At 39.0% G+C, this 27471-nt stretch overlaps 2 protein-coding genes across 4 annotated transcripts in view; one reads left to right on the top strand and one right to left on the bottom strand.

The window, feature by feature from the left end:
• Positions 1–429: 429 nt before the first annotated feature.
• On the bottom strand, positions 430–20707 carry dnai3 (dynein axonemal intermediate chain 3). 2 transcript variants are annotated; one of them, XM_039812238.1, is made up of 23 exons: positions 20691–20707; positions 18804–18880; positions 18661–18690; positions 15566–15771; positions 14661–14765; positions 14049–14177; positions 13745–13932; positions 13111–13227; positions 12540–12736; positions 11776–11885; positions 11087–11176; positions 10721–10807; positions 9324–9455; positions 7886–7959; positions 7553–7697; positions 6813–6888; positions 4921–5039; positions 4682–4742; positions 4127–4257; positions 3661–3868; positions 3049–3140; positions 2301–2414; positions 430–1094 (listed from the first exon to the last, which is right to left on the bottom strand). In XM_039812238.1, exons 2-23 carry the CDS (start codon positions 18856–18858, stop codon positions 954–956), a joined length of 2607 nt encoding a protein of 868 aa, XP_039668172.1. In that variant the 5' UTR covers positions 18859–18880; positions 20691–20707; the 3' UTR covers positions 430–953. The 2 variants fall into 2 exon arrangements, with proteins under 2 accessions (XP_039668172.1, XP_039668171.1); XM_039812237.1 differs by lacking the exon at positions 20691–20707 and adding an exon at positions 20263–20320.
• Positions 20437–27471, top strand: part of mcoln3b (mucolipin TRP cation channel 3b) — a 7539-nt gene continuing 504 nt past the window's right edge. Inside the window, exons 1-13 of one of the 2 annotated variants that reach the window (XM_039812246.1) lie at positions 20437–20652; positions 21333–21556; positions 21646–21813; positions 22097–22250; positions 22373–22442; positions 22559–22655; positions 23237–23336; positions 23501–23613; positions 24095–24244; positions 24978–25079; positions 26331–26453; positions 26940–27146; positions 27306–27430. In XM_039812246.1, the coding sequence (XP_039668180.1) occupies positions 21335–21556; positions 21646–21813; positions 22097–22250; positions 22373–22442; positions 22559–22655; positions 23237–23336; positions 23501–23613; positions 24095–24244; positions 24978–25079; positions 26331–26453; positions 26940–27146; positions 27306–27430 (1631 nt within the window). In that variant the 5' untranslated portion in view covers positions 20437–20652; positions 21333–21334. Of the gene's footprint in view, positions 20653–20681; positions 20898–21332; positions 21557–21645; positions 21814–22096; positions 22251–22372; positions 22443–22558; positions 22656–23236; positions 23337–23500; positions 23614–24094; positions 24245–24977; positions 25080–26330; positions 26454–26939; positions 27147–27305; positions 27431–27471 lie in introns of those variants that run through there. The other variant, XM_039812247.1, reaches the window with a different exon arrangement.

Genomic DNA, 27471 nt, shown 5'->3' with positions numbered 1-27471 from the left:
GCTTTTTTGTTGAAAACCTGCTGTGGCTGAAAGCACGGTAGATGAGAGCGGTGAGACGGAACCAAAACAGCAAAGGGTTGTGGGCCATAAAAGAGCTGAAAGACTTCCTTCTTCACTACAAATTAGTCCTTTCACATTACGCAGTCATTGCACCCATTGTTTATAGAATAATATTGATAAGTGCAGCTTTAAGCATGTGGTCCAGTCATGTTTTTTACCCAAATAAAAAATTCTGAAAAACATCTGAATGATTTACAGAAAGTTGTACGTACTATTATTTTTCTCGCCTTGCCCTCCAAATGCAGTCATGCCTACATCCACCCACTCCAACTGGTTGATGATTGGAGACTAACAGCTTTTGCATTAAGGGCCTGTGCCTTTTACATTCCTTCTTAATCAAACATTTCTTTATCAACAGCACATAAGATGAGCCATACAAAATACATTTTAATACTAGAGGAGCTTTCAACAACAACGTAAGTATCATGAAATTAAAGAGCCTTAAAATGACTTTCTGCAAAGGTCAGATCCTTGAGGTATTCCAGACAGCATCCTCAGGGAGCGGTGATGAAGAGGGGGCAAATGGATAGCATTACCCAGTAACTAGATCTCAGATGGGTGGATGAAAATAAATCCATGTTTGACCCTGAAGCACCAACCCGAACATGGTCTAAATGTCGATGGCAGAATCAATATACAAAAATGTTCACTGTTCTCAGATTTTACATATAGATTATATTTCAATAAAAAAAGACATTCATTCATACATACATACATTAGTAGTTATGATACACAATTGTGAAAACAGCAACAAAGATACACATTTCAAATGAAAGATGTTGAAAGACAGTGTTTTTATAAAACAAAACATATAAATAATAAAAAATAATAAAAACCTGTTTTATATGAAATGCAATTGGTGCAGATGTGTATGTGTTAATGTGTGTGATATATCAGGTGTCTCGTGTGTTGGCTGGAGCTCGCCACAGGCCCATGCCCTTCAGGACGCTTTCCTCCAGCATCAGGTAATCATTGTACTCCTTCACATTCACCTCTTCATTCTCCACCAGGGATGTGACTGGCTTATCAGGTTCCTGGAGACAAACATCAGAGAAGAATGAAAGTCATGAACAATATGTTGCAAATGATACATATAATAATTCATTAAGAAAACATTGTTATTGTCGCATGCCTCCATGGTGAACAGAGAATCAAAACCAGAGAAAAGTCTTGAAACATGGAAGTAATATGGGTCAAAACAATCCTATATCAAAACATCCGTTTAGAAACGCTCACACAACTCGTACAGTGTTTTCTAAGTCTTATTTATCCAGTCATATGCTCAGTACTACCACAGTAGTACCACATAGTACTACCACACACACTACTACTAACACATGCGTTGTCGCTAAAACATTACTGGTTGCAACACTTTCATGCATCAAAACCTTTCTCCGTTTTTGATTCTCCGTTCACCGCGGAGGTATGCGACAATATCAGCGTTTTCCTCATGAATTCAAGGCGACGCTCACTGAGCAATTGATATACTGTACACATCATCTTTTTGAGGGTAAAGTATTCCTTCAAAGGAAGGTTTGCTAAATGACAATTTTCTGTAATCATCTTTTTATTGAATTGCTAATCACGACCAGCTGAAAAGCACAGACAATCACAAGCCTACGCACACATTCACACTGAAAGTGTAAAAAACAGCAATCATACAGTTTTATTTGTATTCAATTCCTCTTGTCCTTGTCATGTGACGACAAAGGCAGGAAGTGAACATAACAGCATATGTAGAATAGAAGAATAGAGTATCCACAAACACAAAAACAAATGTGAAATTACTGCGAAAAAAACAACAACCTTAATCTGCATTAAGTCTAAGATTAGAACATTTAGAAACTAAAATATGTAACTTCTATAGTTAGCGGACAGACAGACAGCCACTGGCTGTCAATAATACACTCTCCCTAGTGGCTAGGATCAAGTAACAATCTGACTGAATTAAACATGAGGGGGGAAAGAGAATAAGAGAGACTAAAGCAGAAAAGAGAGAGAGAGAGAGAGAGAAAGAGAGAGAGAGAGAGAGAGAGAGAAATGGCCTACTCCAGCTATTCCAGGGTCAACTTTGAAATGGGCCGGTAAAAATCATTTGTTAATCTAGCGGCTGTCCGTGAGGTTAGAGTGTAGCGGAGGACACAAGGTCTCATTCGAGGCCACATTAACAGCAAATATTGATGGTTGGGAGAGCACAGAGCCTGTTCATTCTTTCTACAGACAGAGACGCCACAGCTCACCGTTCTCTTCTTGAGTCCTTCAGCTTCCTTCTGTTTTTCCCAGAGTTCCTCTCTTCTCAAAAGATCCTTCAACCTGTCCTCCTCCAGCTCAAAGTATTTCTTCACATTTAAACTCTGCATACAGACAGAAGAGAAATGTATCTGACAACACTGGAGGTTTGGTGACCACTGGACCAGCATATCTATTTACTAGGATTCATTATTCAAATATTTAATAATATATTTGTATATTACAAATGAACCTAGGGTTAGCATGTTGCACACCTGGGTTTGTCACTTCTGTTTTTCAACCTTCTTGCAAAATAATAAGTAAACAGACAACTCATAGCCTTCTTTAAAGTGTGTACAAGGAGGTGGTAGGACTGTGGGTCCTTCTCACTTCACTTAAATTGCATCCCCAGCTCCTCCACTTGCCTCCCTTCCTCGCGTCTTAGTCCGTCTCACCGAGGAAGCACGGGAGAGACGGAGGAAATCATGGGAGGAGAGAGGAAACAAGGAAATGTGTTTTAGGGGGATGAGATGTCCTTTCCTCTGAAGCGTCGCGTGAATTCGTCAGCTGTATGGGCGGAGTTAGTAACGGCTTTGCTGCTCTGGTGTATCCTTTGCACATGGCTCCTCGGAGATCCCTCCTCGATGCAGTAATAAGAGCTTTGAGACGGTCTCCTCGAAAGTGGGCTAGAACAACTTCTGGTTCAGCCGAGGGCCGAGGAGCTATCAAATAAGGGAAGTGAGAAGGAGCCTGTCTTACCTCACTCCTGGAGGGAACGTAGAGTGTCTTCGGGATTTCAAAAACACGGACCATTCCAAGGTCATCAGTCACAGCCAGGAAGTGCTGCTTGGCTGTACGTACAAAACAAATCCAGTAAAGAACAATCTTACAACAAGGAACTTATTACCAAGGCTGTGAAAATATAAATAAAACAGACGCCGCGGCAAAAGATTACAGCAGTTTTCAGCTGAGCAGCAGAGAGAATATCACAATGTTTTTGGCCCTTGTTTATTTTATGTAATCATTTATTTTATTGTATTTGTGTTTTAAAATGTTTTACGTTATGTTATTGTCTTTAATGCTTTATTTTTAAAGCTTTATTTTTTATTTTTTTATGTATTTAAATCTATTTTATTGGTTTTATTATTACATTTTCATAATATTTATTTCTGGTGTGCATTGTCTTCGTGTGCATAACTGTGCATTGTGCATTGTGTGTGTTCCACGTGTGCCTTGTGTATTTTTTTTTGTCTTAATCTTACTTTTTCCTTAAATCTGACTGTGAGCAACTGCAACTTAAAAATAGTGGAACAAGTAATACCTCATGTATGCTAACTACTGTGTTTTGCACCAAAGAGTTCAAGAACTTACAGGAGGCGGCCCAGGGTTTGATGCAGGTAATCTTGGCATTGGTGACGTGTGAGTGGACCTGCACGGGTTCATTGGTCTTTTCCAGCAGGTTCCACACCTCAATGCTGCCATCCTCTTTCCCAATGAAGAAAACAGCTGGTCGGGACAGGGACCAGCATCCCACAGTGCACACCTGCTCAGAGCTTGCTGACAGGATGATGGGGCCATCCTGAATGTACAAAAAGTGAAATACCTTAGAGTCAATGTATTTAAAGGGCAATGAATCGTTATGAGTTAAATATTATGTATTTTCTCTTGTTGTGTACGTCATGATGGATCGATGTATTGATTATGTTAAAAGTCCAGGATAACTCTGATATTTATTCATTCTAATTCATATTCTAATCTTATCGAGTACGTGGGTATGACTTTAATAACTGTTTGCAATGTTTTCTGCTCCTGTAGTTCAAGCGACAGGTGTTGTTACCATGACTTCCTCCTTCCAGATGGCAAAGTTCCAGCTCCCCACTGTCAAAATAATGTCTTTGAAGAAGGGTGACCGTTGCACCGTATTCACCAGCCAGTGATGGATGCTAAAACAGTGGACGGGCTTGGCACCTGAGAGAGAGGACAGAAAGAAAGATCAGGTGCAGTGTTTTATCTGACAGTACTTTTCTTCCACAGAAGCAACAGGGCAATGCAGTTCAAGGAACTACAGTATTAACCCACTGTGTCCTCTATGTAAATAGGAATTACATTCAGCATTGCTGCCAAACCAAAGAGTTGACTTACAGTGATAGTGGCTATTAAAGTCATTTTAATAATTTGTATTTATGATTAAATCCGTTGCTGGCAACGGCTTCTTTTGTCTCAAGACTTTGAGGTTACTATTACTCGTGTGTATAACGTCAAACTACTTAAACAAACCGCATTCTGGTCTGCTTTGAAGAATGGTCAGCAGTCAAGAATAGATTATTTGCAGTTAATGAGCTCTTGTTTCTTTAAACTGACTGCAATGATAATAAACCAGAATAAAACTCACTTTGCAGCCGTCCAGAGTCATCCTTCCCCAGTTTCCAGTCAATGTAAATAATCTCCCCATCCTGGCAGTAAAAACACACACACATTATGAAACATGTTAGAAGGGAACATGGTATAAACATGCACACCTTTTTTTATATTTATTTCATAGTTTTGTTATAAAGCTCATTCAGCAGTTCAGTGTTGTACTGAAGTTAAATACTGCTCGATGTTGCTGATTTTATTGGTAGGAATGTTTACCTCTGTTCCAATATAGAGTTTGGTATTGACATCTTCCAGAGCTTTGAGTGTTTTAGCCGAGGGCAGAATGAGTTGGCTGTAGTCTGGGATGACCTTTGAGCTATCACCATTTTCATTAGCTAGAGTATTAGGGAGAGTGTGGAAAGTAAGGTTAAAAGTTCAACTCATACTTTTTAAACATTCAGAGCATGATCCTCAGTAGGAACAAAATATGTTGACAGTACACTGTAGAAAACTCTTCATAAACAAAAATGAGAAACAAGAGAGATTGAACGGTGGCATTGGTGCAGCCTGCTCTGTAATCTGACCATGAACAAGACAAGAGAAGCACAAAAGAGAGGGATGTGGGGAGATAGGGAGGGGTACAGGCGCTGGGAGAGAGGATTGTGGTGAGATGGAGGAAAGTAAGGGAGAAGGGTGGGAGGGTTGAGATAGGCAGGGCTGGTAGTGATGGAAGAAGCCTTTTCCATCACAAAAGCCCAACTGTCTGTCAGGGACCGTACAGGACCATCCGTTCACACCCCCTTATCAGCGGACCGCTCCCAATCAAATCTCAGTCTCACTCTGTTAAATCAGATTACCCAATCACACATCTTCTAAATCCACTTTCCTCCAGTTAAGATGTGTGTAAAGATATGAGACAGACGATACGGCACAGCAACAGATGTAGACATTGTTTCGCTTTTACCACACTGCACTGCTGCATAACTTGTTGCTTAATCCCCACGAGGGGCTGCTAGCAAAAACTCAGTGTGGAAACTCATGTGGTGTTTGACTCCAGCGTCAAAGATGGCAAAATGCGAAGAGAAAAACTTGATGAATATATAGCTCAGAAGCAGGCAGTGTAGACTCCGTCAATATGACTCAAACATCCAGTATCATCAAAGTATTAATCACACAGGGATTAATTAAAAATGTAATAACAGACTGCCTAAGGACTACGGCAGATTTATTGCCTCAGTTAGTGAACATATTAATTATATGACCGCCAGCTACCAAAGCTGTGTTTATGGAAGCAGACCTTCAGCCAGACAAAGACAGGTCTCTTCTTGACCAGCCAGGACACACACGATCATCTCCTGGCTCTAAAGAGCCTGAGCAGCATATTGCAAAGAGCTGACAGTCAGCGAGGCTATTGCTCTGCAACTATGAGAGCCTTGTTTTGGAAGTATCACTTAATAAAGTGCTATGAAACCGGAGGAGAGAAGAGGGAGACAGACTGTGTAACCCTGCCCCACTGATCACTGTGCTCAACCATCCAAAGCAGAATTAAAGAATCCGAAATCGCCCCCAAAAATAGACCCGCAGCCATGCACACACTTTTGAGAACTATCAGACATAGGCTAGTTATGTTTGTAATGTTCATTGTTTTGTCTACTCACTTGGTTTAAATGCACAAAAATTCCGAATCCAGTAATTTTATGATATCATTAAAATTAGCTTTCCTCTCATTTGTGATGTTTCGAAGAATAAAACAAACAATAGCACTGTTCATGCAAAGCAGTAGCAGTGTGATATAGCTTCTGCAATTTTGACACAGCAGGCAAAGAGTGTTACACTTGTAGCTTTTTATATGTTTTATCCCTGCTATACTTGCATACTGATTTATCGCATTCCTTATCCAAGTTGATGTCTCAAACTGTGACAATGACCAAGCAGCCTTTTTCTTTTTGACAATCTGTGGCTCTCTAAAAGTGATTGTGTGAGTGTTTGAGTGAGCTATAACCAACTTTCATGAGGTACTTTGCATCCACAAAGATATTGTAATTGAGTAATGCTTATTTGTGTGACTGGTTTTAAGAAAGAAGAGAGGCTGTACAACAGACAGAAAGAAATAAACCAAGCCAGACTGAAGGATAAGGATAACCAGACCGTGGTCCTGCCTGTATTACCGTTACAGGTGTAGTGTTCCAGGTTGAACTTCAGAGGAGCGTATTCTCCACTGGTATCGATCTTTGGCAGGGAAACCTGACACATGTCAGAGAAAAAGACAATGTTTGACAATTGAAGAACTGACAGAGAAGAAACATTATTTAAAACAAAATCAAGGACTATACCGAAGCCACTGAACACTAAAACCCATTAAATTAACCCAACTCGGATGCAAAGAAATACATACATAAATAGACATACACATTCACAGAGTTTATGAGTTTAAAATGTTACTTGCATTGTGGGGAATTATCCAAACACAAAGCCTAAATCCTTCATAAAACCTGTTCTCCAAAATCGTTCCAAGTGCAATTTCATTGCTGAATTGGGTATATCAAAAGAAGACTTTCTTAAAATCATCAAGATGGGAAGTGAACAGCTAATCTACAACAAATGTTGGATTTTTTTTCTACCAAAAAAACTGGATTTGAAAGCTTTAATTTTACACATTTTATATTACATGCAGGTGTTTTCATATATCTACATAAATCTATTTTGTGAGATAGTATAATTTTCTATTTGCAGGTAGAATAGTTTTCTTCCAGTATTGGTGGACCTAACTTTTGTCTACCTTACACAACAGCTATTTGGTTTGCTGTACACTATCACAATGTGTATGGAACTTCATTTTTAGATCTGACAACTGCAGATAAAACATCTCAGTACTCATTTTGTATTGCACCCTGAAACCCTGCAGTACCCTGAAGAGAGGTTTCCATGTCCGGTCCAGGTGTTTGAAAGTGTCGGGGACACTGTAGGGTGTCTTCTGATCCATAATCTGCCTCCTTTCTGATGCTGAGTGGCTCAACAGATTGGACACTCTCACATCCCAGAACATTATAGTGCTTCAGAGGGAGAAAAATGAAAAACTAACATCAACTTGAAAATTACTAAAAACTTGAATCCTTACACACACTGTGAATATTGACTGATACAGACTCTGTGGTCTTGTCCTTCATGCCAGTCTAATTAAAGCAACACCTCCTCCAATTTAAAATTGAATCTAAAAAAATTTTTTCTGTATAAGACCTACCAGTCAGGGGAGCAGGTGACAACTTGAGTAGAAACGTTATACATGTTTTCCACCGGTAAGCCCGTTCTGGTCACCTAATCAGAGAGAGAGAGTCACTAAATCAACAAATGTCTGTCAAGCTTAGTATTGTAAAGAGCAGCTAGTAGTGAAAAAGGTTCCTGGTGATATATGGGAAGTTAATGCTCTCCTGGGGGCACTTTGATGATTGCCTTATTTTATTTATCCAGATGAGTGCCAGTGAGTGTCATGATTTATTACACTTGGCTATAAAGACACGAGGGATAGGCACCGATGGGAAACTATTTTAAACAAAATTATAATGTTTTCATTGTTTCATGAAGAAGAAGAAGATTTTAGAAACACTAAACAACATGCTTAGGTTCTGTGGACTGATAATGTAGTGAATCTGTGTGTGACCATAGTTTATTGTTACTGCATATTTTCTGGCTGCTAACATTATCTTTCACAGTTATCAGTACACTTCTTTGTGCTGGGTTACAGACCAAAAACTACAGCAAAAATCACATTAGGTCAATACATTTCTAGATGTACTGTGCAGAACATGCAAAGATTTTATTCTATGTTAAAAACAACAAAGTCTATTGTTAAGATTACAAAGAACATCCTGAGGCTATTATAAATATGCAATATTTTGTGGCAGTGGTGCTGTTGAGTAACATTTGTTCTGTCCAATAGAGTCATACTTTCATACCTTGTTGTTGAACCTTGTAATTTCTATCATTTTTTTCTATTGTACTGATCTTGTTATTGTTTTTCTTTGTCTTTACTTTCTAAAATGCCTTTGAGTACCTTTAAAGCGCTATATAAAATAAATTATACTTTACTATTACTATTTATTATTATTATTATTGTTATTATTATCATCATATCCTCAATATGTCGCATTATAACCATAGATTTTTCTCTGCCCTGAAGACTTTTCTGTGCCCACTATTGCCTTACCTCCTGTTAGAAATGTTTACAATCAAGTGGCTTTTAAACTTAGTCAGATAAAAATGTTGATAATATTCCAAACCTAGATAAAGAAATCATTAGGGCAATAAGAGACCTGACCCTTAAAGTGGTTACTGTTGTATTATCAATTTGCAACTCAGGTATGAAAGATTCAAATGTACTCTAGTTGCCTTCGGTATGTTGCCACAGTGTTTACTTCAGATATGATAAAAGAAGCTTGAGATCAAGAAAACATTAACAAAAGTGTTGCTGTGTAGTCACACAAAACACCTTGTATTAATCAAGATAGGCCAAAAGAAATAGTGATTAACCTTGTGGAAGGTCCCAGCACCTACCCAATGCACTCCTGATGGAAAATGTATGAAACAGAAATAACTCTCTACGTGATCAGCATTCAGCCTATTGATATCCTTACTTGCAGTTGTTACTCCTTCCAAACCCTCTGCCCTTTAGCTGTGTGTACCTCAAATGTTGCTGGCAGCCACTGGACATCAGTAATTGGTGCTTTGTGGCTGCTATCTAATGCAGACACTGCACAGTAGCGCACAATAGGAGTCTTATTCTCTTTGTTGTCATCGAGGTCCTGGTGGAAATCCTGAAGCATGAACAGAATGTGTAACACCTTTTATTTCAGTAAGCAGTGTGCCGGCAGTTGGATTTAAAAGGTGTGAACAGAACAGAAAACTATACAGGAGGATTTTAATTTTAATTCTTCATTTATCTGATAAACTAGCAACAGGTGATAGTGTAGCGCAGCTTTCACAGCACTCAAATCAACTCATCGAAATAAACCCTTTTAGCAGATACAACCGCCATTATTTACACTGCAAACACAAGGGAGGGCAGTGATCTGATTTGCTTGTGTGTTATCTTCGATGGGAACAAACTATGGTGGAGGATGGACGGCTTGTGTAACAGCTGGAGTATGTGAGCTGATGCTGTTGACTTTGGGGAATGAAGAGCAAACAAGGACAAAGTGAATAGAGGGAGGTACGGAGGGTGGGAGAGGGCAAAACAAAAGAGAAGGAAGCAGTGAGGACAGGGATGGAAACAGCTGTTCCACTGTAGAGGCAATAAAAACACACAAAGAAAATGGGGGCTGGATGATGGGGGCATATATGTCTATTTGAATACAGCAGTGGAAGATGTCAGCGGAGGTCAGGTTTTAAGGGACAAAATTGGTTTAATATTTGGGTGTCTGGACTTCTCAACATGTCCTTGCTATGATGTGGGCTTAAATCTGAGCTCTGGTTTTTGTCACATATCATTACCTCCCTTTTCCCCCACCTTTTCTTTATTACTATACATAATACCACATAAATAGGGCAGCTATATGCCATGGAAATATTAGTTTACTGTAATGTTAAGCCAAAAGAAAAACCCTATTTGTAGTTTCAGTCTTCAGTCAAAAATTTTTTTATTCAGTTAGATCAATTCAGTCTGACTGGATTGTTTGTATGAGGCCTGTTTTCGTTTAGCAGTGTGGGGTCATGTAATGATATAAACTCGCTTTGAGATTCACTTCTGGCATTAGTACGTTTGTGGAACTAGTTTTGACAGCTGTGGCTGGCTTGAAAAGGACCATTAGGCCACTGCATTCCCATCTAATGAAAGAGAGAGGATGAGGGGAGAACTCAGTAGTCAACGTATCATCATCTCACTCATGTGTCATACAGCACAGCCTGTCTTTACAGCAGATATACTGCATGCTTTGATAAACTGAGGAACCAAGCTGACATCATCAGGAGCCAAAGAATTACGGTAACTGATAACACATGTAACACACCAACACAGATACAGAACACCATGTATTATTGTGATCAACATTGTGCACATTAGGGAAAGGACGTGGGTACTTACGCCTGTGTCAGTGTTGACAGAAACCTTTTTACCAGGCTGTGTTCCCTGTAAGCGTGTGACGTGAGCAGAAATGTCCCACAACACGACCTAAGACAAAAGCAACACAGAATCAGCCAATCCTCCGTGTGTAATAAACATATCAAATAAATATGATAAAGTGTTGATTAAAGTGGAAACATAAACAATACATTGGAACTGTACAGGATATGATTAAGATGACTGAAGGTTTATTATAATTTTCCCTTATAATAAAAACAGAGGGGCATGGAAAAGTGGTAAGTTATAAAAAAAATAATAATAATACAAGGCAGAAAAGGCAGCAGATGCAGCAAAACCAGAGATGCAGAACAGAGCCAAAGTCAGCACCTGGCCATTTATGCAGCCGCCAACGATAATATTTGGATCAGAGGGGCAGAACTCAAAGGCAAAAATGTCATCTGGGCACTCCAGCAGCAACTGCAAACAACACAGAAAACCCACACACACACAGAGGGCAGATATATTACATTTCAAAGTAGACATGTCCATGTATTGGGTGCTTGCCATCCCAAGTATTTATTTATTTTAGTCTCTCCATACAAAGTTCAGCTTTTAATCCACAAAAACCGAGTGCATGTTTAAGAGATTAAAATGAGCTGCAACACTGAACTACAGCACTTTACTCTCCACACTACAGTAAATAAATATATTTATTTCACTTATATATTGTCTCTGGTTTCCCCTACACAGTACCTTTTGCCACTTTGATCACTGCTTCAGCAGACAGTGAAACCAAAGCATGACGCACAGACTGGTGAAGACGTACGTCATGTAGAACTCATATTACTTTTGAGTGATTTAGCAGCGCAAGTTTTATTGATTGAGTGTCTGGGTCAAATCAATGAAGCCTCTCAAATGTTGCTAAAGCGAATAACGGTCTTGAATTACAGCAGAAAGCAAATCCTTCCAGCCATTTGTGATTAAAGTGTTTCTCAAACAGATATGAGGTGAGAATTAGCTTGTAAACTGTCAATGAGAGAGTCAGAGTGTCCCATATACTCATATACTTTCCATACCTGGGGATTAGAGGGGTCGGAGAAGGTGTAGAAGAGAATGAAAGAAGCTCTGACGGCAGACTCGTTCAACTGCTCCTCCTTTTTTCCTGTCAAAGCCACAGCTATCACACCTACCACATCAAAGAACACATCATACAAGGTATCAACTACACAGCAGCAGGGAAATAGACGTTAAATATGTTTAGTCTTTTTAAGTGTACTGATTGAAAAATTGGTGGCTCATCTCTTATCCCTTCTTTGAATAACTTATTTTTGAACTGATCACATGTTTTGGCACTGATATTATTATTCTGGATCTTGCTGGAAGCCTGCTCTATGGGTGATGACAGCTGGGCAACATTACAAAGAGGTAGTGAAGAACATTAATGCTTTTACAATGGATGAGGATTTGGCATTTTAATATTTGTCAGTGATGGTGAGATTACAGGGGGAATGATTGTCATTTACTTTTGTTATATTTATTGCTGGCATTGTCCATCAACACTATCCATGTCAACATGTTCCGACCAAATGCTATTATTGACATTTAAAACCAGAATCGTCTAAACGTTGCACCCCAAGTAATACGAGGCATCAACATTGACCTAATTTTCTCTGACAGAAAATGTGTTAAAGATAAACTAACTAAAGTAATATGATCCAAGTAAGGCATTTTGTTTTCATTAAGAACAGAGAAAATGATGAATGTGGATGATGACCTTTAAGTAGAGAGTTATTGCTCTTGAGAGAGATTGATATATTGATAATGAGATGTTGCACTTTACCGTAGATGGTAGGGTGCCAATTAACGCTGCAGATTTTCTTGTCCTTTGTGTACTTCTGGTCTGTGAAGGCCTGATAAAGCATAAAACCTTCGGAAACCTTCCCAGCCCAGTCACCGTCTTCAGTTGCTGTCCCCAGAGCCTTCCAGTCATCAAAGAACACATTCATGATTCCTTCCTGCTGAAGGGCTCGCAAAACCCTGCAAAAAAGGTAAAACATATGCATTTTTTCTTTTCTTCTTTCTCCATCTAATTATCTCTTCATAGCTAATACAACATTTTCGAAAAGACCAGATGTTCTTTTATCGCTTACCTGGACACAAAGGAGGGTTGAGGGTGAAGTGTAAGATGACAATGTATTATTGAAACTCTTATTTAAAACCCAAAGTATGGGCTGTGAAGGCAACTATAACAACACAAAATAGGTTCAGGTGTATTCTAATGCATCTACAGTGGTAACAATTGATGGGTTGGAGTACCCTGAGGCTGATACAGTCACCTCTTCCTATACAATACAAACTCTCTTAGAAAGCAGTCAGAAGAAACAATTAATTTTTTGAATATTTCGTCTTACCTGGGGGTCACTGAGTTGCAAAAATTCTTCAGACTCTCAAGCTGGAGGATGTTCTCTTTTTCTTCAACACTTAACTCTCTTGGCGTGTATTGGGTAAAGATATTCTTCTGAAACTTCCTGTGAAGTGGACCGAAAATAATTATACAATAGTGGAGGTGGACTTACTATTAAAGTAGTCTACTGTAGAAATCCCGTCGGATGTCCCTCTTTTCAGCCGGATGTCCGTCACCTTCCGCTCTCTTTGTGTTGGCATTCTAAACTCCAGGTCGATTTATGAGGACTATGGTTAACTGCTCCTCAGATCTCTGCAGGGTAAATCCAGACAGCTAGCTAGACTATCTGTCCAATCTGAGTGTGGACTAGCCAGACCCAAGGTCTGGCAATGCAAGACTACTATTAAAGTAATAAAGAGAGAAAAAAATGGTGTTTGGCGAATGCTATTTCATGAACGCGTCAGCTATATAATATGCACTACCAAAGTATATGCATACAGGCATGAATTGCAGAAAAATACTTGTCTCACAAACTGATTTAATGTTACATTCTTCATGCATTGAGGTGTTGGCAGAACCTGTAAGTGCTTTCCCCCCTTGTAGAACAAATCAATTGTATGTGTACTGATTTACTGACATACCACTGTGTCTGAGCACTGCTGCTCTGCAGTCTGGGAACAGCCTGCATCCCGCAGTCCCTCTGCATCTGTTTGATGCTGAATCTGCTGTCTTGGTAGGAAGCACACTCTAAGTAGTCTGCAGTGTTGCGGTCAGAAAAACAGACTGGTACCCCAAACTTCCTCCGCACTCTGGAGAACTTGTACAACAACTGATGACAAAAAGGAGACAGAATACAGAGATGCAATGGAATGAAAGGAAAAGGGTGAATGATAATTATATCTTTTTTAATATGCATATTTAATGTATATTTTTATGCTATAGTACCTTTTCTCTGGACTCTTTGAAAGCTTCTTCATCTATTTCCTTATCACTGCCAAATGATATCCATGGCTTTGGTTCTGGGGTTTTAACGACTTCCTTCTCAACCACTTCTGGTGTCTCAGGCTTTGGGGGCTGCAGAACATAGTGACAATTACAAGAGTATACATTATAATGAACAGGAAATACTAAAGTGTAGGATGAGTTAGTATGACTTCTTTTGATAGTTAAAGGTGCTCTAAGTGATGTTGGGTGACGTTACTTCTTGTTGACGTTCAAAGTATTTTCAAACAAAACGGAGACTAGCTCGCTCCTCCCTCCTCCTCATCCTGTCCCCTCCCTTCTGTGCTTCAGCGAACTATTCCCCTATTCCACTATTTAAATGTGAAATCTTCCCACACAGTCACACTTGTCACTAAATGTTTGAGCTAGAGCAAGGTAGTGAAGTAGTTTCGGAAGTCTTTTATTTTAAATGACCATTGAAAATATGCCAGCTGGCAAAGAAAAATGGGCCTGCGTGCACCACTTTTTAAACACCAAGTAGTGGATAGAGCATTAGTAAATACAAAAGGAAAAAGGAGAACCTTGTTACCAAAACCAAAACTACCATCTGCTTACGTTGAGGATTCTGTCCTTAGCTTCCGGTGTCAGAACCAGGTAGAAGCTCTGGCCATAGATGAAGTCCCTGTCATAAACCAGCAAGAGCTCATCCTCTGGGTAGTCCTGGGTAGAATTTAGAATTCACAACATTCAATTATTCGCATGACAAAATTTCTTAAAATAAAATGATTGTAGTGTATTTGAATTCATTCTGGCAACTTTGTACAGCAGTAATTTGGTCAAGACGGTAGATGACAGAGATGTAGATTTCCGACTTTAAGACTGATGTTGTGGGCTTTAAAAAGAATAAGACAGAGAGACGCACACATCGCCTAAATCGGCATACACATGATCCGCGGTAAAGCCGCTCTGTACTGGCCGTTCCATTGTCCCCATTCCCCGATCCTATGGGGAGAGCTGTGCTGCACAATTAGGCGCAGCGCTACCCTTGGCGTCGCCAACTGCTCGGAATTGCCGCTTCTCGCTGCTCTCAAAGTTCAAATTATTTTAACTTTGACCTTGTTGCCGCTGACCTTTCAATGCGCAACCATGGGCGCAACTAATTCCAGAACATTCCTACGCTGCGCTTTTCCTCTTTGCTCTGCCCCCTACCTCGCGGTTTTGCCATAGCTCCTGTGTAGCCAAGGCCGGACCTTGGCTGTGTCCCACATAAGAAAGATGACATTACTTAGGACTTAGAACAGATGAGTCTGTATGGTGCTTTCTGGTCTCATTAGAGTAATGTGTTAGTAAAGTAAGAGTGGTGGTTACCATGTATTTAATCTTGATCAGAGACAGAGAGGAAATGAGGTTAAACCGGTTACTCTGTCTGTTCCCACAGCCCTTAACTCAGGGTCTGTGTATCATCACAGTGTCTTGAGGGTATTGTCTGAGTGATCTGTATGCCAATGGATCAGCCTCACCAGCACAATCTGCTTCACAGGGCTGAAATCAGACACTGCAGCTCTTGTCTTAATGTCCTGTATGATGTCGTCTTTTTCCAGCAGCTTGTAAGGGCTCTCCCCTGTGACGTCCTCATCAGCTAGGCAGCCAAAGAGCTCCTGGGTGGCTGATGTCAGGACCATGGGGAAGATATCCTCAGGATGGTCTTGGTTAGAGAGTTCCCAATCTATAAAGACAAGAGAGATGTTAGTTTATATTATATATTGAAATGAGCTGGATCTAAACCTCTATACTTTAAGAGCACACATTGAGAACATCCTATGCGGAATCACAAACTGTTTTGTGGATTACTACTATTACTGGATTGTGTTTGGGCAAACCACTCAATAATAGATCATTTTGTTTGTCAGTTGGGTCACTTTTCAAAATGTTTAAGGTACTCCCATTTTAAAACCCATTTTATCACTAGAGATAGTAATGTTTTGCTTTGCAGCAATTACACATGTCAGTGTAATATGGATCGTAACAGATCATCTGAAAACAAAAATCCGCATATCAAAATAATGTAAACAAACAAGTAAGGAACTCTGTGAATTTACCCTGAAACACAGTGTGTATTTAAATTATCTTCCTCCACTCCTCCACTCCTGCCAACTATACACAGTATAGAAAATAAAGCATCATATAAGTCAACCTTAATGATCAATCTGAAGTCGAGCTGTTTTTGTCAGATGCCAGAAGATTTGACGCTGTACAGTTTTGACAATGATAATAATGAGCCAAGTGTTTAATTGTCAGGTCTACCTGTTCTGTCAATTCCGCAGAATGTACAAAACAAATTGCTGTCATCGTCTGTGCAACTATTTTCCTGAAATGGAATGTACAAATATAGTGGCAGAATTGAGCAGGTAAAACAAAAACATATATATATATATATATATATATATATAACTGATTATGACTTGCATAGAAAATCTGCGGTTTTCCTATCTTCTACAGTTGTATGTGAATGGAGGAAAACCAAGGGGTTTAAAAACATAAACAAACAATACTCATAGCAGATCTGAAAACTTGTATCTCTGAACACAGAGATGCAAGCATGATGAGTAGGAATGCAGAGATGCCACAACTAAGAGCCTAAACCTCACTTATTAAGTGATATTCACACAATGGACAGGCTTTAAAGTCACTATAGACTACGGACTGTGAGACAGATTCTCGCCCCTATTTTCTAATCAAACGCACAACAACGCCTCTGATCCTTCACCTGCCCCACCCTGCAGGGTGGACCAACCTACAATATCACAGGATGAAATGCATTCCTTGTGAATAGCCTACACACAATCTCCAAACACTTGTAGAAGGAATATTGCTGTATTGTATACTACTATACTGGTATGTGAAAGGCAGATCAGGTATGCATGAATTCAAGACATAAACAGCTCAGTCACATATACCTAACCAGGATTGTTACTATACAGTATAAAACTGCAGTAGTGCACCAGCATCCCAACAAAGACTCTTCCATATCTACAGTAAGGCCAGGCTCAGTCCAGGGCACACTATAGTAAACAGGGCTTTGCATAATGATAGTTTTCATCCTTCTTGCGGTCTCTCTCTTCAAAGTCTTGCCACAAGGTTGCTGAGGGGACTCTGGGAATGCTAAAGTACAGCTCAAGTAACCACTTCCCAGCTGGGTGTGTCAACCTTTTCAACTCACACCAGTTAGGCTTCATGCCAAATCATTGTAGTGGAAACACACACCCCTCATTTCACACAGGTATGTGTCAACTATGGCATTTGCATTCATGGGAGATATTTGCTTTTGAGACGAAGAGAGTGTGATGTGCAATGTTCCGTAATCCTGAAGAATGTAATTAAACTTTGTTTGTAGACTGCGCTGAGGAGATATTGTAAACTTGTCTTTTTCCTCTTGCATAATCCACTCATGGCTTGCATTTCTTTGACTGCATACTGTAATATATTTATACAGTACCACAGTACATTGTATTTATGGCAGCTTGTTTTCATCTCTGTTGATACTATTTAAAAATGTCAGCCTGGACAATAGCTGTTTATCAGCTAATAAGATTACCTATCATCAATGTCCTTTAGCAACCTTTACAGGGGTTAAAAGAAAACCTGTATATCTATTTGTGTCAGTGGGCCAGATAAAGCTAGTCCCCACAAGGTTAACTAATACATGTTAGGGTTGGTTTTATGTCAAATTCAGGGTCAAGGTTGGGTTGATGTTAACAGTAAAACTATTTAGAATGTGCTCATTCAGACAGACTTGCATTTAAATACTGCTAGTGTATTTATTAAAATTAAGTTAATAAATAAATGTACAAAACAGAGCCAATGTGAATCTGCAGACTCTTAACACCATTACCTTTAACTCCCATATGAGCTAATGATGTAATCTATAGTACAGAGACATATTTGGTGACCTGCATTAGACCAAAAGCATGTCCTCAGGGCTGGTATGTTGACAGTAAACTAGACCATGACAATGGGGACCCACAGCTGAGTAGAGAGGCTATGCAACAGTACACTCAAGATCAAGTCAGAAATCTCCTCAAAGACTATTCTGATTATTAATTTGAGCCATGCTTTTTACATTCCTCCTCCAACTAGAAAGTCAGAAAGATCTCGGTGTCTCCTACAGTATCCAAGACAAATTTGTATAAATTGTGTATAGCGTTGATTAAAAGGACCCTGCTCTATCAAATTAATGAAGTAATCAAATACAAATTCACTCTATCACCAAACATTTTAAATATGTAAAACTAAATGTAAGGCTTAAAGTGCTTTATTTAACTCTATTCAAAGACCATTTAAGATTTACTAGATCTCTTGTTAATATAATTTAAGATGAATAAAATTCACTTTAGGATCTCCACACTACCTATTACAAACCAGTTATGTACTCTATACTCTATATATGCTAAGTATAGCCAACTCTATGGTCAGTTTACCCAATAGTTTTAAGGAAATTGTTGTGAATGTGCATCAAGTTTTAAGTAAAAACAAAGGTAACTTTTAATTGTTTAATCTACTTTACAGTTCAGGATAGGTGAATAAATAGGTGAAAAAGTGAATAATTTTCTCTTACCATGTGCAGCCGGTGACTGAATCTTTTTTCCTAAATGGGAAGTAAAAGTCAGTTTACCATTTCATTTACTGTCTCTCCATTTGATCTTGCTAAGACAAACAAACACAGTAACACTATACTAATATTCAGACACTCATCTTTACCTTTGCCCTTACTGCCTGCACTGCTTTTTCCATTTTTTGGTTTCTTGGGTGGCATCCTTGCTCTTGGGATAGCTTCACTAATGACAGGGAGAAAGTTTTCGTACAACACCGTGTTACAATTCTCCTTGCAAAACAACAAAATACATACTTTTATCTATAAACATTTCTATTTCATTGACCAAGTGTCAGAGAGTGAAAATGTCAATCCACACACAGGCTCCACACAGTGGCAGAGCAGTGTCTTGCAATAATGCCCCAAAAAATCATTATCAATGCACGTGGCGACATCTTGTGGAGGATGAGATAATTGCATTACATTGCTTTATAAGAAGGACCCTAGAGTATGATCTAAATGTACTTATGAAAACGAAATTAAGCCAAGTCTTCAGGCTGACATACATTTGTATGATGTTCTGTTTATATTACTACGTATATAACTAGAGATGTTCCGGTATCGCCTCTGATACTGCCTAAAACGCTGGTATCGGCATCGGGAAGTACTGGAGTTAACGCACCAATCCGATACCACGTAACAAAGCCCTAAAGAAAATCTACGTTAAAGTAGTTTATTTATTTTCTTTTTCCGTTATAACTGACTGTCAAACTGGATAATAAAAGAAAGTTCTGTGGCATTCATTGTTTGTGTTTGTTCATGTTTCGCAAAAAGTTTAACCTGAGCCTGACCGACAACATAGATAGAAATCATATCACATAGAGGGATAGTAGTATACAGTTGTTAAAACATAACAAAATATATGACACACTGGTATCGGATCGGTACTGGGTATCGGCCGATACGCAAGTTCAGGTATCGGAATCGGTATTGGGAAGCAAAAAATGGTATGGACCATCTCTAGTTATAACTAATGATATAGAGTGGGGAAGGAAGTATTCAGGTTTTAGATACTATAAAGATGTCTTTTTTATATTGCCTTGTGTTTCTTTTATATATCTTATCTTATATGTTTTCCTAAAATCTTTAATCTTTTATGTAAAGCACTTTAAACTTTGTCGTTGAAAGTTGATCTACAAATAAAAGTTAGTAATCATGCATAATGGCCCCACACTCTAAAGTATTAGCTATGTTACATTAACGTTAGCTAACTCACTTGTTAATGCTATTATTACTGATACATCAGTGAGCAGCAGTAACGTTATTTTGTATTTGCTCGACACATGTTAATGTTACAGGGTAAATTCCATAAATGCATCATGTTTTGTAATATATTCGGGGTGAATATGTATATCTGTAAATATAAACTAACGTTACAGCTATAAAAATGTTATGTAACGTTACTTCCTTCTGAAACGTAGGAAACAATAACGTTACAATATACCTAATGTCACCATTTAAATCAGCTGTTTTATCCGAAGGTGCTGCAATACGCAGTCAACGATAACGTAAATCCCACAAACATTGCATCTAACTACAGTTTATATATGAATAAATACAGTTTACCCGTAGTTAAACTATAGGAGTTAGCTAGAAATCCTCTTCACACTTTTGTCTTCTTGGCTCATCAGTGGCACTGTTTGGTTGCCAAGGGTAACAGGAGTGGAAAAAAAACGACATGACTGACAGATCCAAGAGCCAATCAGGTCCCAGCAGTAAAATGACGTTACAATGTCGTCAGGAGTTACCTGAACCGAGGAGTTTTGCGTAGTCATTTGAGTTTTGCTCACAAGACAACACATACACACACACACACACACATTTTACAGAGTTTAATTAGCATATTTCAGTCATGACTCTCACAGTAAAACAACAATTTGAGTAAGTTATAGATTGTATTTAAACCAGGACATTTTGGACACAAGCCCGCGTGCCGCAGACGACAGGTGGACATTGGTGAGTAGGCTGTCCTTGGCTACATTTGATTCATTTACCTGTTCAGTGTTGGCCCAGTTCGCCAGGATATGATCCTAATTCTTAGGCTACACGACAAGTAGCCTAATGAATATTTAATAGTTTGCCGCAATGCTGGAAGCTGATCGATTTCAGAATGTGATCTGCTGTGTATTATTCAGCAATGCTCTGGTAGTACACCTGACTTGATTCCTCTTCACAGGCAGTTGCTGACTAGTCGTCCATTTGTAAGTTGGAAAAAAAGACAATGAAAGTATCCTGTCCCAAATGTCGTTTTGTGTTTTCCTTTATGTTTTTGAGGCCATATTTTTAAGGGCAATATTGGATTTCACAGTTTTAAGTGTTTGAATTCTAATAGCATTTTTGTTTCCCTTTATGGCCTCTTTTAATATAATAAAGTCCGACAGAACCACAAAGGCCTTAAAATGCTGAGTTGAATCACAATATGACACAATGTAAATAAAAGATGTATTGCATGCCATTTGACAGTTGTACAGATAAAGTAAAAGCCTTCAGTGCCACCAAAGTTAAACATGTACATTTAAAAAGAAGATTATCAATAATCTTGCATTTCTCCTTTACATTTTAGTGATCTCAGTATTGGTGCAATGCCAGTATGTACTGTAGGCTATTGCAAGTAACTCACTTATAATTGATTATAGATATGGAGGAGTCCAGTGACTTGTATATTGTGTACGAGACAAATGGCCCCGCTCCCTGGGCAGACCACCAACATCAGTGTCTGGAGGATCTGGACAGTGTGGAATGTCTCAGAAGGAAGATTAAATATTACTTTATGAACCCCTGTGAGAAGTACCACGCTCGAGGCCGAAAACCATGGAAACTTGTAGTGCAGATTATCAAAATTGTTATTATTACTATCCAGGTAACTAATCTCAGACATGACTTGAAAATATGTTAAATGTGTTGTTTTCATCACCCTGATAACAAATAGTCTTTTACCCCCCATCTCAGTTAGTGTCTTTTGGTCTGAGCAACCAGATGGTTGTCACATTCAAGGAGGAAAATCTGATGGCATTTAAGCATCTCTTCTTGAAAGATTATGTTGTTGGAGGCATGGATACATATGCTGTTTACAGACAGGCTGATGTTTATGATCACATCGATTACATCATTGAACAGGTAACTGGATGTCAGCATTTTCTTTTTATTTCCTCCTTGCGACACATTTTCCTTTTGCTTTTGTGTTACTGTAAATCATTGTTGGAATTTTATAACATGCATGCTTATGTGACGATTCCAAGATGTATTTCGTTATGGGATTGGACTTTTTTCATGTAGTTATTTTACATGCATAAGTCTAACCCTAAACTGCTGCAGCCACATTTTTTCAGAGAGTTACTTTTGCACCCCAACCCTGTCAAAAAACCTAACTATCTCTACGATTTCAATTGTTCACTTCTAGTATGGACATCTGCACAACATAACAGTAGGCAATCACGAATATGAGAAAAACGGTGCTTTCTACACCCCCCTGTCAGTGTGTCAGGAGTTCTACAGAAATGGCTCCATCTACCCTGGAAACGAGACCTTTCAAATCGATGCCCAAGTGGAAACCGGTATGATGCAGGATTGCTTGAGTTATGAGTGGAAAGACTGAATACTTTACCACCTAACCAGGTTTAATGAGTTTATTCCTTGCTTGTTTTTCATTGTTTTTGTTGTGGCTTGTATCTAACAGAGTGCCTTGAAGTGTATCCAATGTATTATCCGTCATTGCAGGAAGCACATTTTGAATTGCATTTCAAAAGGTTTGCACATAACAGTTAATTAAAGTCTTTTTCTTGAGGCCCAAATCATTTTCCTCTCTTGGTTTTATACATGATGTGAAAATAACCCTCAGTTAATGTACCTGCTTTGTCCTCAGGATGCTCTCTGTCAAGGTCACATTTGTTCTCAAGGCCATAAATTTACAGACAGTGAGACATCGAGAGCTGCCAGACTGCTACGACTTTACCGTTATTGTAAGTCACTCGATTTGTCTTCATGGCTCAGAAAACACTAATGGATCACATCAGACTGGATCTTTGAAAAGCTGTGATATGACACATCTGATCACTTTATTGCAGCCATAACCGCGACAAGGATTCCTTATCGCTACCTGTTCATACAGCACAGATAGGGGTTAAGAGTGTGAAACTTGTTTATTTTTTTTAAAGGTTTTGTTTTTGCGGGGGCATTTCTGTCTTTAATGGATAGGACAGCTGAGATATGAAAGAGTGGAGAGACATGCAGGAAACCGTCATAGGTCTGACTCGAACCCTGGACCTCCTGCGTCGAGGAATAAACCTCTTATATGTGCGCCCACTCTACCACCTGAGCTAACGCGGCCACATCTTGTGTTTATTTAATGAAACTGCTGTTGACACAAATCTGTTAAGTCTTAAAGTAAGCCTGTTGCACAAAGTGCCTTCTATGTTAATAGGTAAATGTTATCTTAAGGGCCTGGAAAGTGAATGTTTAGCTATTGGGTTTGACTGTTATAGGATGGCCTTTTCAAAAAAATTGCCTCTCCTCCCTTAAATAAGACTCTCTGGGTTAACAGATAACCTTTAACAACCAAGCTCACAGCGGCATGATAAAGGTTGACCTGGAAACCGATGTTGACATTAACGAATGCAGAGACTGGACTGTAACTGGAGCATGTAAGTTTGCTGAGCTAATTTGAGTATTTACAAATGAATCATCTGCATTACTTTACGCTCATGTCCAGGATGCCGAGGATTCATTAAGGCTGCTCTCTAAGCTTGAGACTCTGTTAATGTTCATCCTTTTCAGATGAGTAAATTAAATGTCTCTGTTCCCTCAGCTGCTCGACACATATACCTGACTGTGCTGTTTGACTGCCTCGTCATTATCACGTGCATCACCTCCTTCACACTCTGCACACGCTCAGTGATCAATGGGATCAAGCTGCAGTTTGTAAGTTAACTGAACTGACCATAAAACACAGCAAGTAGCCCCTGTAGTTTGTTTGCTAAGATGTAAGAAAACATATGATTGTCTGTTGTGTATCTGTTCATTATGCTATATATGCTGTTTTTTTATATATATATATTATATATAGAGACCTCTAGCTTTAACTACTATGCTGTTACAATCTGCATTATTTTCTCATAGGTTTTGTAATCTTAGTAAAATAATTACAGCTGTCAAACATAGTGGAGTTGTTTTTCTGAATTGCAGTGGAGTAGAAGTAAGAAGTGACACAAAATGAAAATGCTCAAGTACCTCAAATTTGTACATATGTGCAGTACTTAAATAAATGTACTTAAATTTTACCCCTGCTATTTGATGTTAAACTTAATTTAAAAAAAATCATCACAAATAAAAAAAGGTACTGACAATTTGAATACCAAGATTAACAGTACAATTTCCTACATTTTCCTTCTGCTGTAAACAGGAGTACACACATTACTGCAAGAGTCGTTGCGATAAAGAAGTCCCATGGTCAGACAAGTTGGAGTTTGTTAATGGTTGGTATATTCTGATCATTGCTAGCGACATCATGACCATCATTGGCTCCATTCTCAAGATAGAGATCCAGTCTAAGGTAATGGGGATTTTTTATTACAGTATGACTGAAGATGACCCATGTTATTTGCACAGGGTTTCCACGGGGTCTTCAAAAGTTTTTAAATGCATTAAAGTAGGCCTATTGTATTCTAGGTCTTAAATCATTTTAAAGAGGTCCTAATTTTCCTACGTCCAGGCACGCTACCTCTAATGCTCTTTTAATTCCGTGATATTGTAGTTTTTTTTTCTTTTGCTAGTCCAGATATAATTTTGCTGTATTATGGCTACAAATGAGACCACCATCCACAACTTCTATTGCAGCCAATCTGTTTTTGTGTAATTGGTGAGAGTCTCTTTCGGATTGTACTACAGACATAAAACTGATTTAAATCTTCAGCTATGGAGAAGTAGCCTAGAAATCTAGAAGGACCCTAGCGGCAGCAAATTTAATTTGCAGGCATTCTCCGTTGACTTGCGAGTTGGAAAAACCAAACTCTAGTCAGGCCAATCACATCGTGATCGGAGAAGTGCAAGTTTAGCGATACTTGGCTTGAAAAAAATAACTGAATTTAGGGCTTAGGTGATGTTGATATAAAGGTCTTACATTTTATTATAATCTTAAATTTGACTTGGTCAAACCTGCAGAAACTGTTGCAATGTCTCAATATTACGTCCCATCAATATCAGCTGTTGTCTACACTGTGCATGTACTCATGAGGTATTCCTTCAGTAGATTTGTCGCATTTTTAAACACCCACTGTTTCTTTTAGGTCCTCACAAGCTATGATGTCTGCAGCATCTTCCTTGGGATCGGCACCATGTTTGTCTGGATCGGGGTCATCCGCTACATGGGCTACTTCAGGAAGTATAATGTAAGACTGTCTAGATCATTTATCAAATACAGCACATGCTCATTAAATTTTTTTGTCCGTCACATGTAGTACAAAATTCAACAATACCATGCCACTGTTTACAATTGAGATCCCATACAATGCAAATGAAACAGTAGCACAAATCATTTACCAACTGTTAATATTTCTGAAAAAGGAATGCCACTGAACTTTGTTTTTCATGTGGTTTAAAGGACAATTCCGGCGCAAAATGAACCTAGAGGTTAATAACACGTGTACCGAGTCGACTGTTCTCTGGGATAGGTTTTCATGCTAATCGAATGAGTCTCTAGCTTAAAACAAGCTAGCGCAAACCACTGATTAGCTTATAACACTAGTCTTCGGGGCACTGGTAAAGTAAAAAGAAATTGCTATTTCTATACCACTAACAAGGCTCAAAATAGCACCACACTTCCACGGTAGCATAATGAGGGTCCCTACATGTAAACCGAAGCATTGAGAACTTTGTAAGTGTACAGACAGTTTATTAAAAAGAGTCTATAAAGACAGTACCGTTCACGTATACAGACAGGCGCCATCTTGGGAAAACAGTCACGATCAGTCGAACGACGAAATCCGTGCTTGAGCTATGCTACTGGTTACTGGTTGCACAGCGTTCCGTCGTTCTACGGATTGTGACAGTTTTCCCAAGATGGCGCCTGCCTGTTTGTGAACGATACGGTCTTTAAACTAGCTTCTTAACCTTGTTAGTGGTATAGAAATAGCTATTTCTTTTTACTTTACTAGTGCCCCAAAGACTAGCGTTAGAAGCTAATCACCAGTTTGCGCAAAGCTTGTTTTAAGCTAGCGACATTCGATTAGCATGAAAACATATCCCAGAGAACAGTGGACTCCGTACACGCGTTATTGACCCCTAGGTTCATTTTGCGCCGGAATTGTCCTTTAAGTTGCTTTGCCAGTATCTGAACACAAACTTTCCTCTTGCAGGGGATTTTTTCTCACAGTTATAACACATCCTGTGGAACCACACCATATTTCCTACACTTATCGTCAATGAAGCAGTGTACTGTGGCATTTCATGCTTACGTCTTTGTTCAAAATTTGATCTATGAGCTTATTTTCCAGCCCATTTCTGATAATTGCCCCAAATTACAGGAACTGTAAAAAAGGAAACTCCATTCTTGTGTGTGGTTTTCCAGATACTTGTCTTCAGCGTACATTTTTTCAGATCTTTTACCATCTGTTGTCGTCGTCGTCTGGGGCTATTTTCAGATTCTCATCCTGACACTGAGGGCAGCTTTCCCAAATGTTATCCGTTTCATCTGCTGCGCTGGAATTATCTACCTGAGTTACTGTTTTTGCGGCTGGATCGTCCTCGGCCCATACCATGAGAAGGTAAGAGGTGTTTACATAATACAAAGAAAGGTCTGCTGGATTTTTACAAAAAAGCTCACCAGGTTCTGCTGGTTTCAGTAGTAAATCACAGCTGTGGAAAGTAACTAGGTACATTCACAAAAGTACTGTACTTAAGTTTATACTTCTACTCCACTACAATTCAGACTGAAATATTGTACTTGTTTAACATAGTTACTGCAAATTCAGATATAAAATACAATCAACAAAAAAGATTGATGGTACAATGTTACAGGTTAAGCTACCCAACATACATTTGTTAAAATTAGCTCCACCTTTGCCAGCTGCAACATTAAGGGGACACATTAATGCATCAATAATTATATTCCACTAATATAACATTATTCTGAAATGGGCAGTTTGCATAGTTAGTACTTTCACTTTCCTTTAATAAATTTCTAAACTGCAGTACTGTTACTTTTAAGTAAAAGATCTGATGACCTTCTTCTCTTTGCTCTTTTGTTTTAGTTCCGGACCTTGAACACAGTGTCAGAGTGTCTATTCTCCCTGATCAACGGAGACGACATGTTTTCCACCTTTAAGAACATGCAGCAGAAGAGCAGCCTGGTGTGGATCTTCAGCAGGGTCTACCTCTATACCTTTGTCTCACTCTTCATCTACATGATCCTCAGCCTTTTCATCACAATCATCACTGACACCTACGACACCATCAAGGTGATGGGGTTTACCCCTTTTCTGGCATTTGCCATTATTTTACCCACCTAGCTTTGAAGGATATGCTGGTTATTCAGAGAAGAGTAATGTTTTATTTGCAGTTAAGCAAACTGTGTGGCGCACGATGTTAACTGTCACTTTTTGCCACTCATTGAGCAGCAGCAGCAAAGTGCAACTCCAACATCAGAGCTGCAAAAATTCCTGTCGTTGTGTAAAGATCTGCCTAACTCTGGGGTGTACAGACTCGACGAGGCCAGCTGCTTCTTGAACTGCTGCATCAAAAGGTAGGTCAAATGCAGCTCACACTGGCCAATGCTAACTGATA

The sequence above is a fragment of the Perca fluviatilis genome, chromosome 9, assembly GCF_010015445.1.
Source record: "Perca fluviatilis chromosome 9, GENO_Pfluv_1.0, whole genome shotgun sequence".
Classification (NCBI taxonomy): Eukaryota; Metazoa; Chordata; class Actinopteri; order Perciformes; family Percidae; genus Perca; species Perca fluviatilis.
The sequence above is the reverse complement of the archived record's forward strand: the minus strand, read 5'-3'. Positions and strand labels throughout refer to the sequence as shown.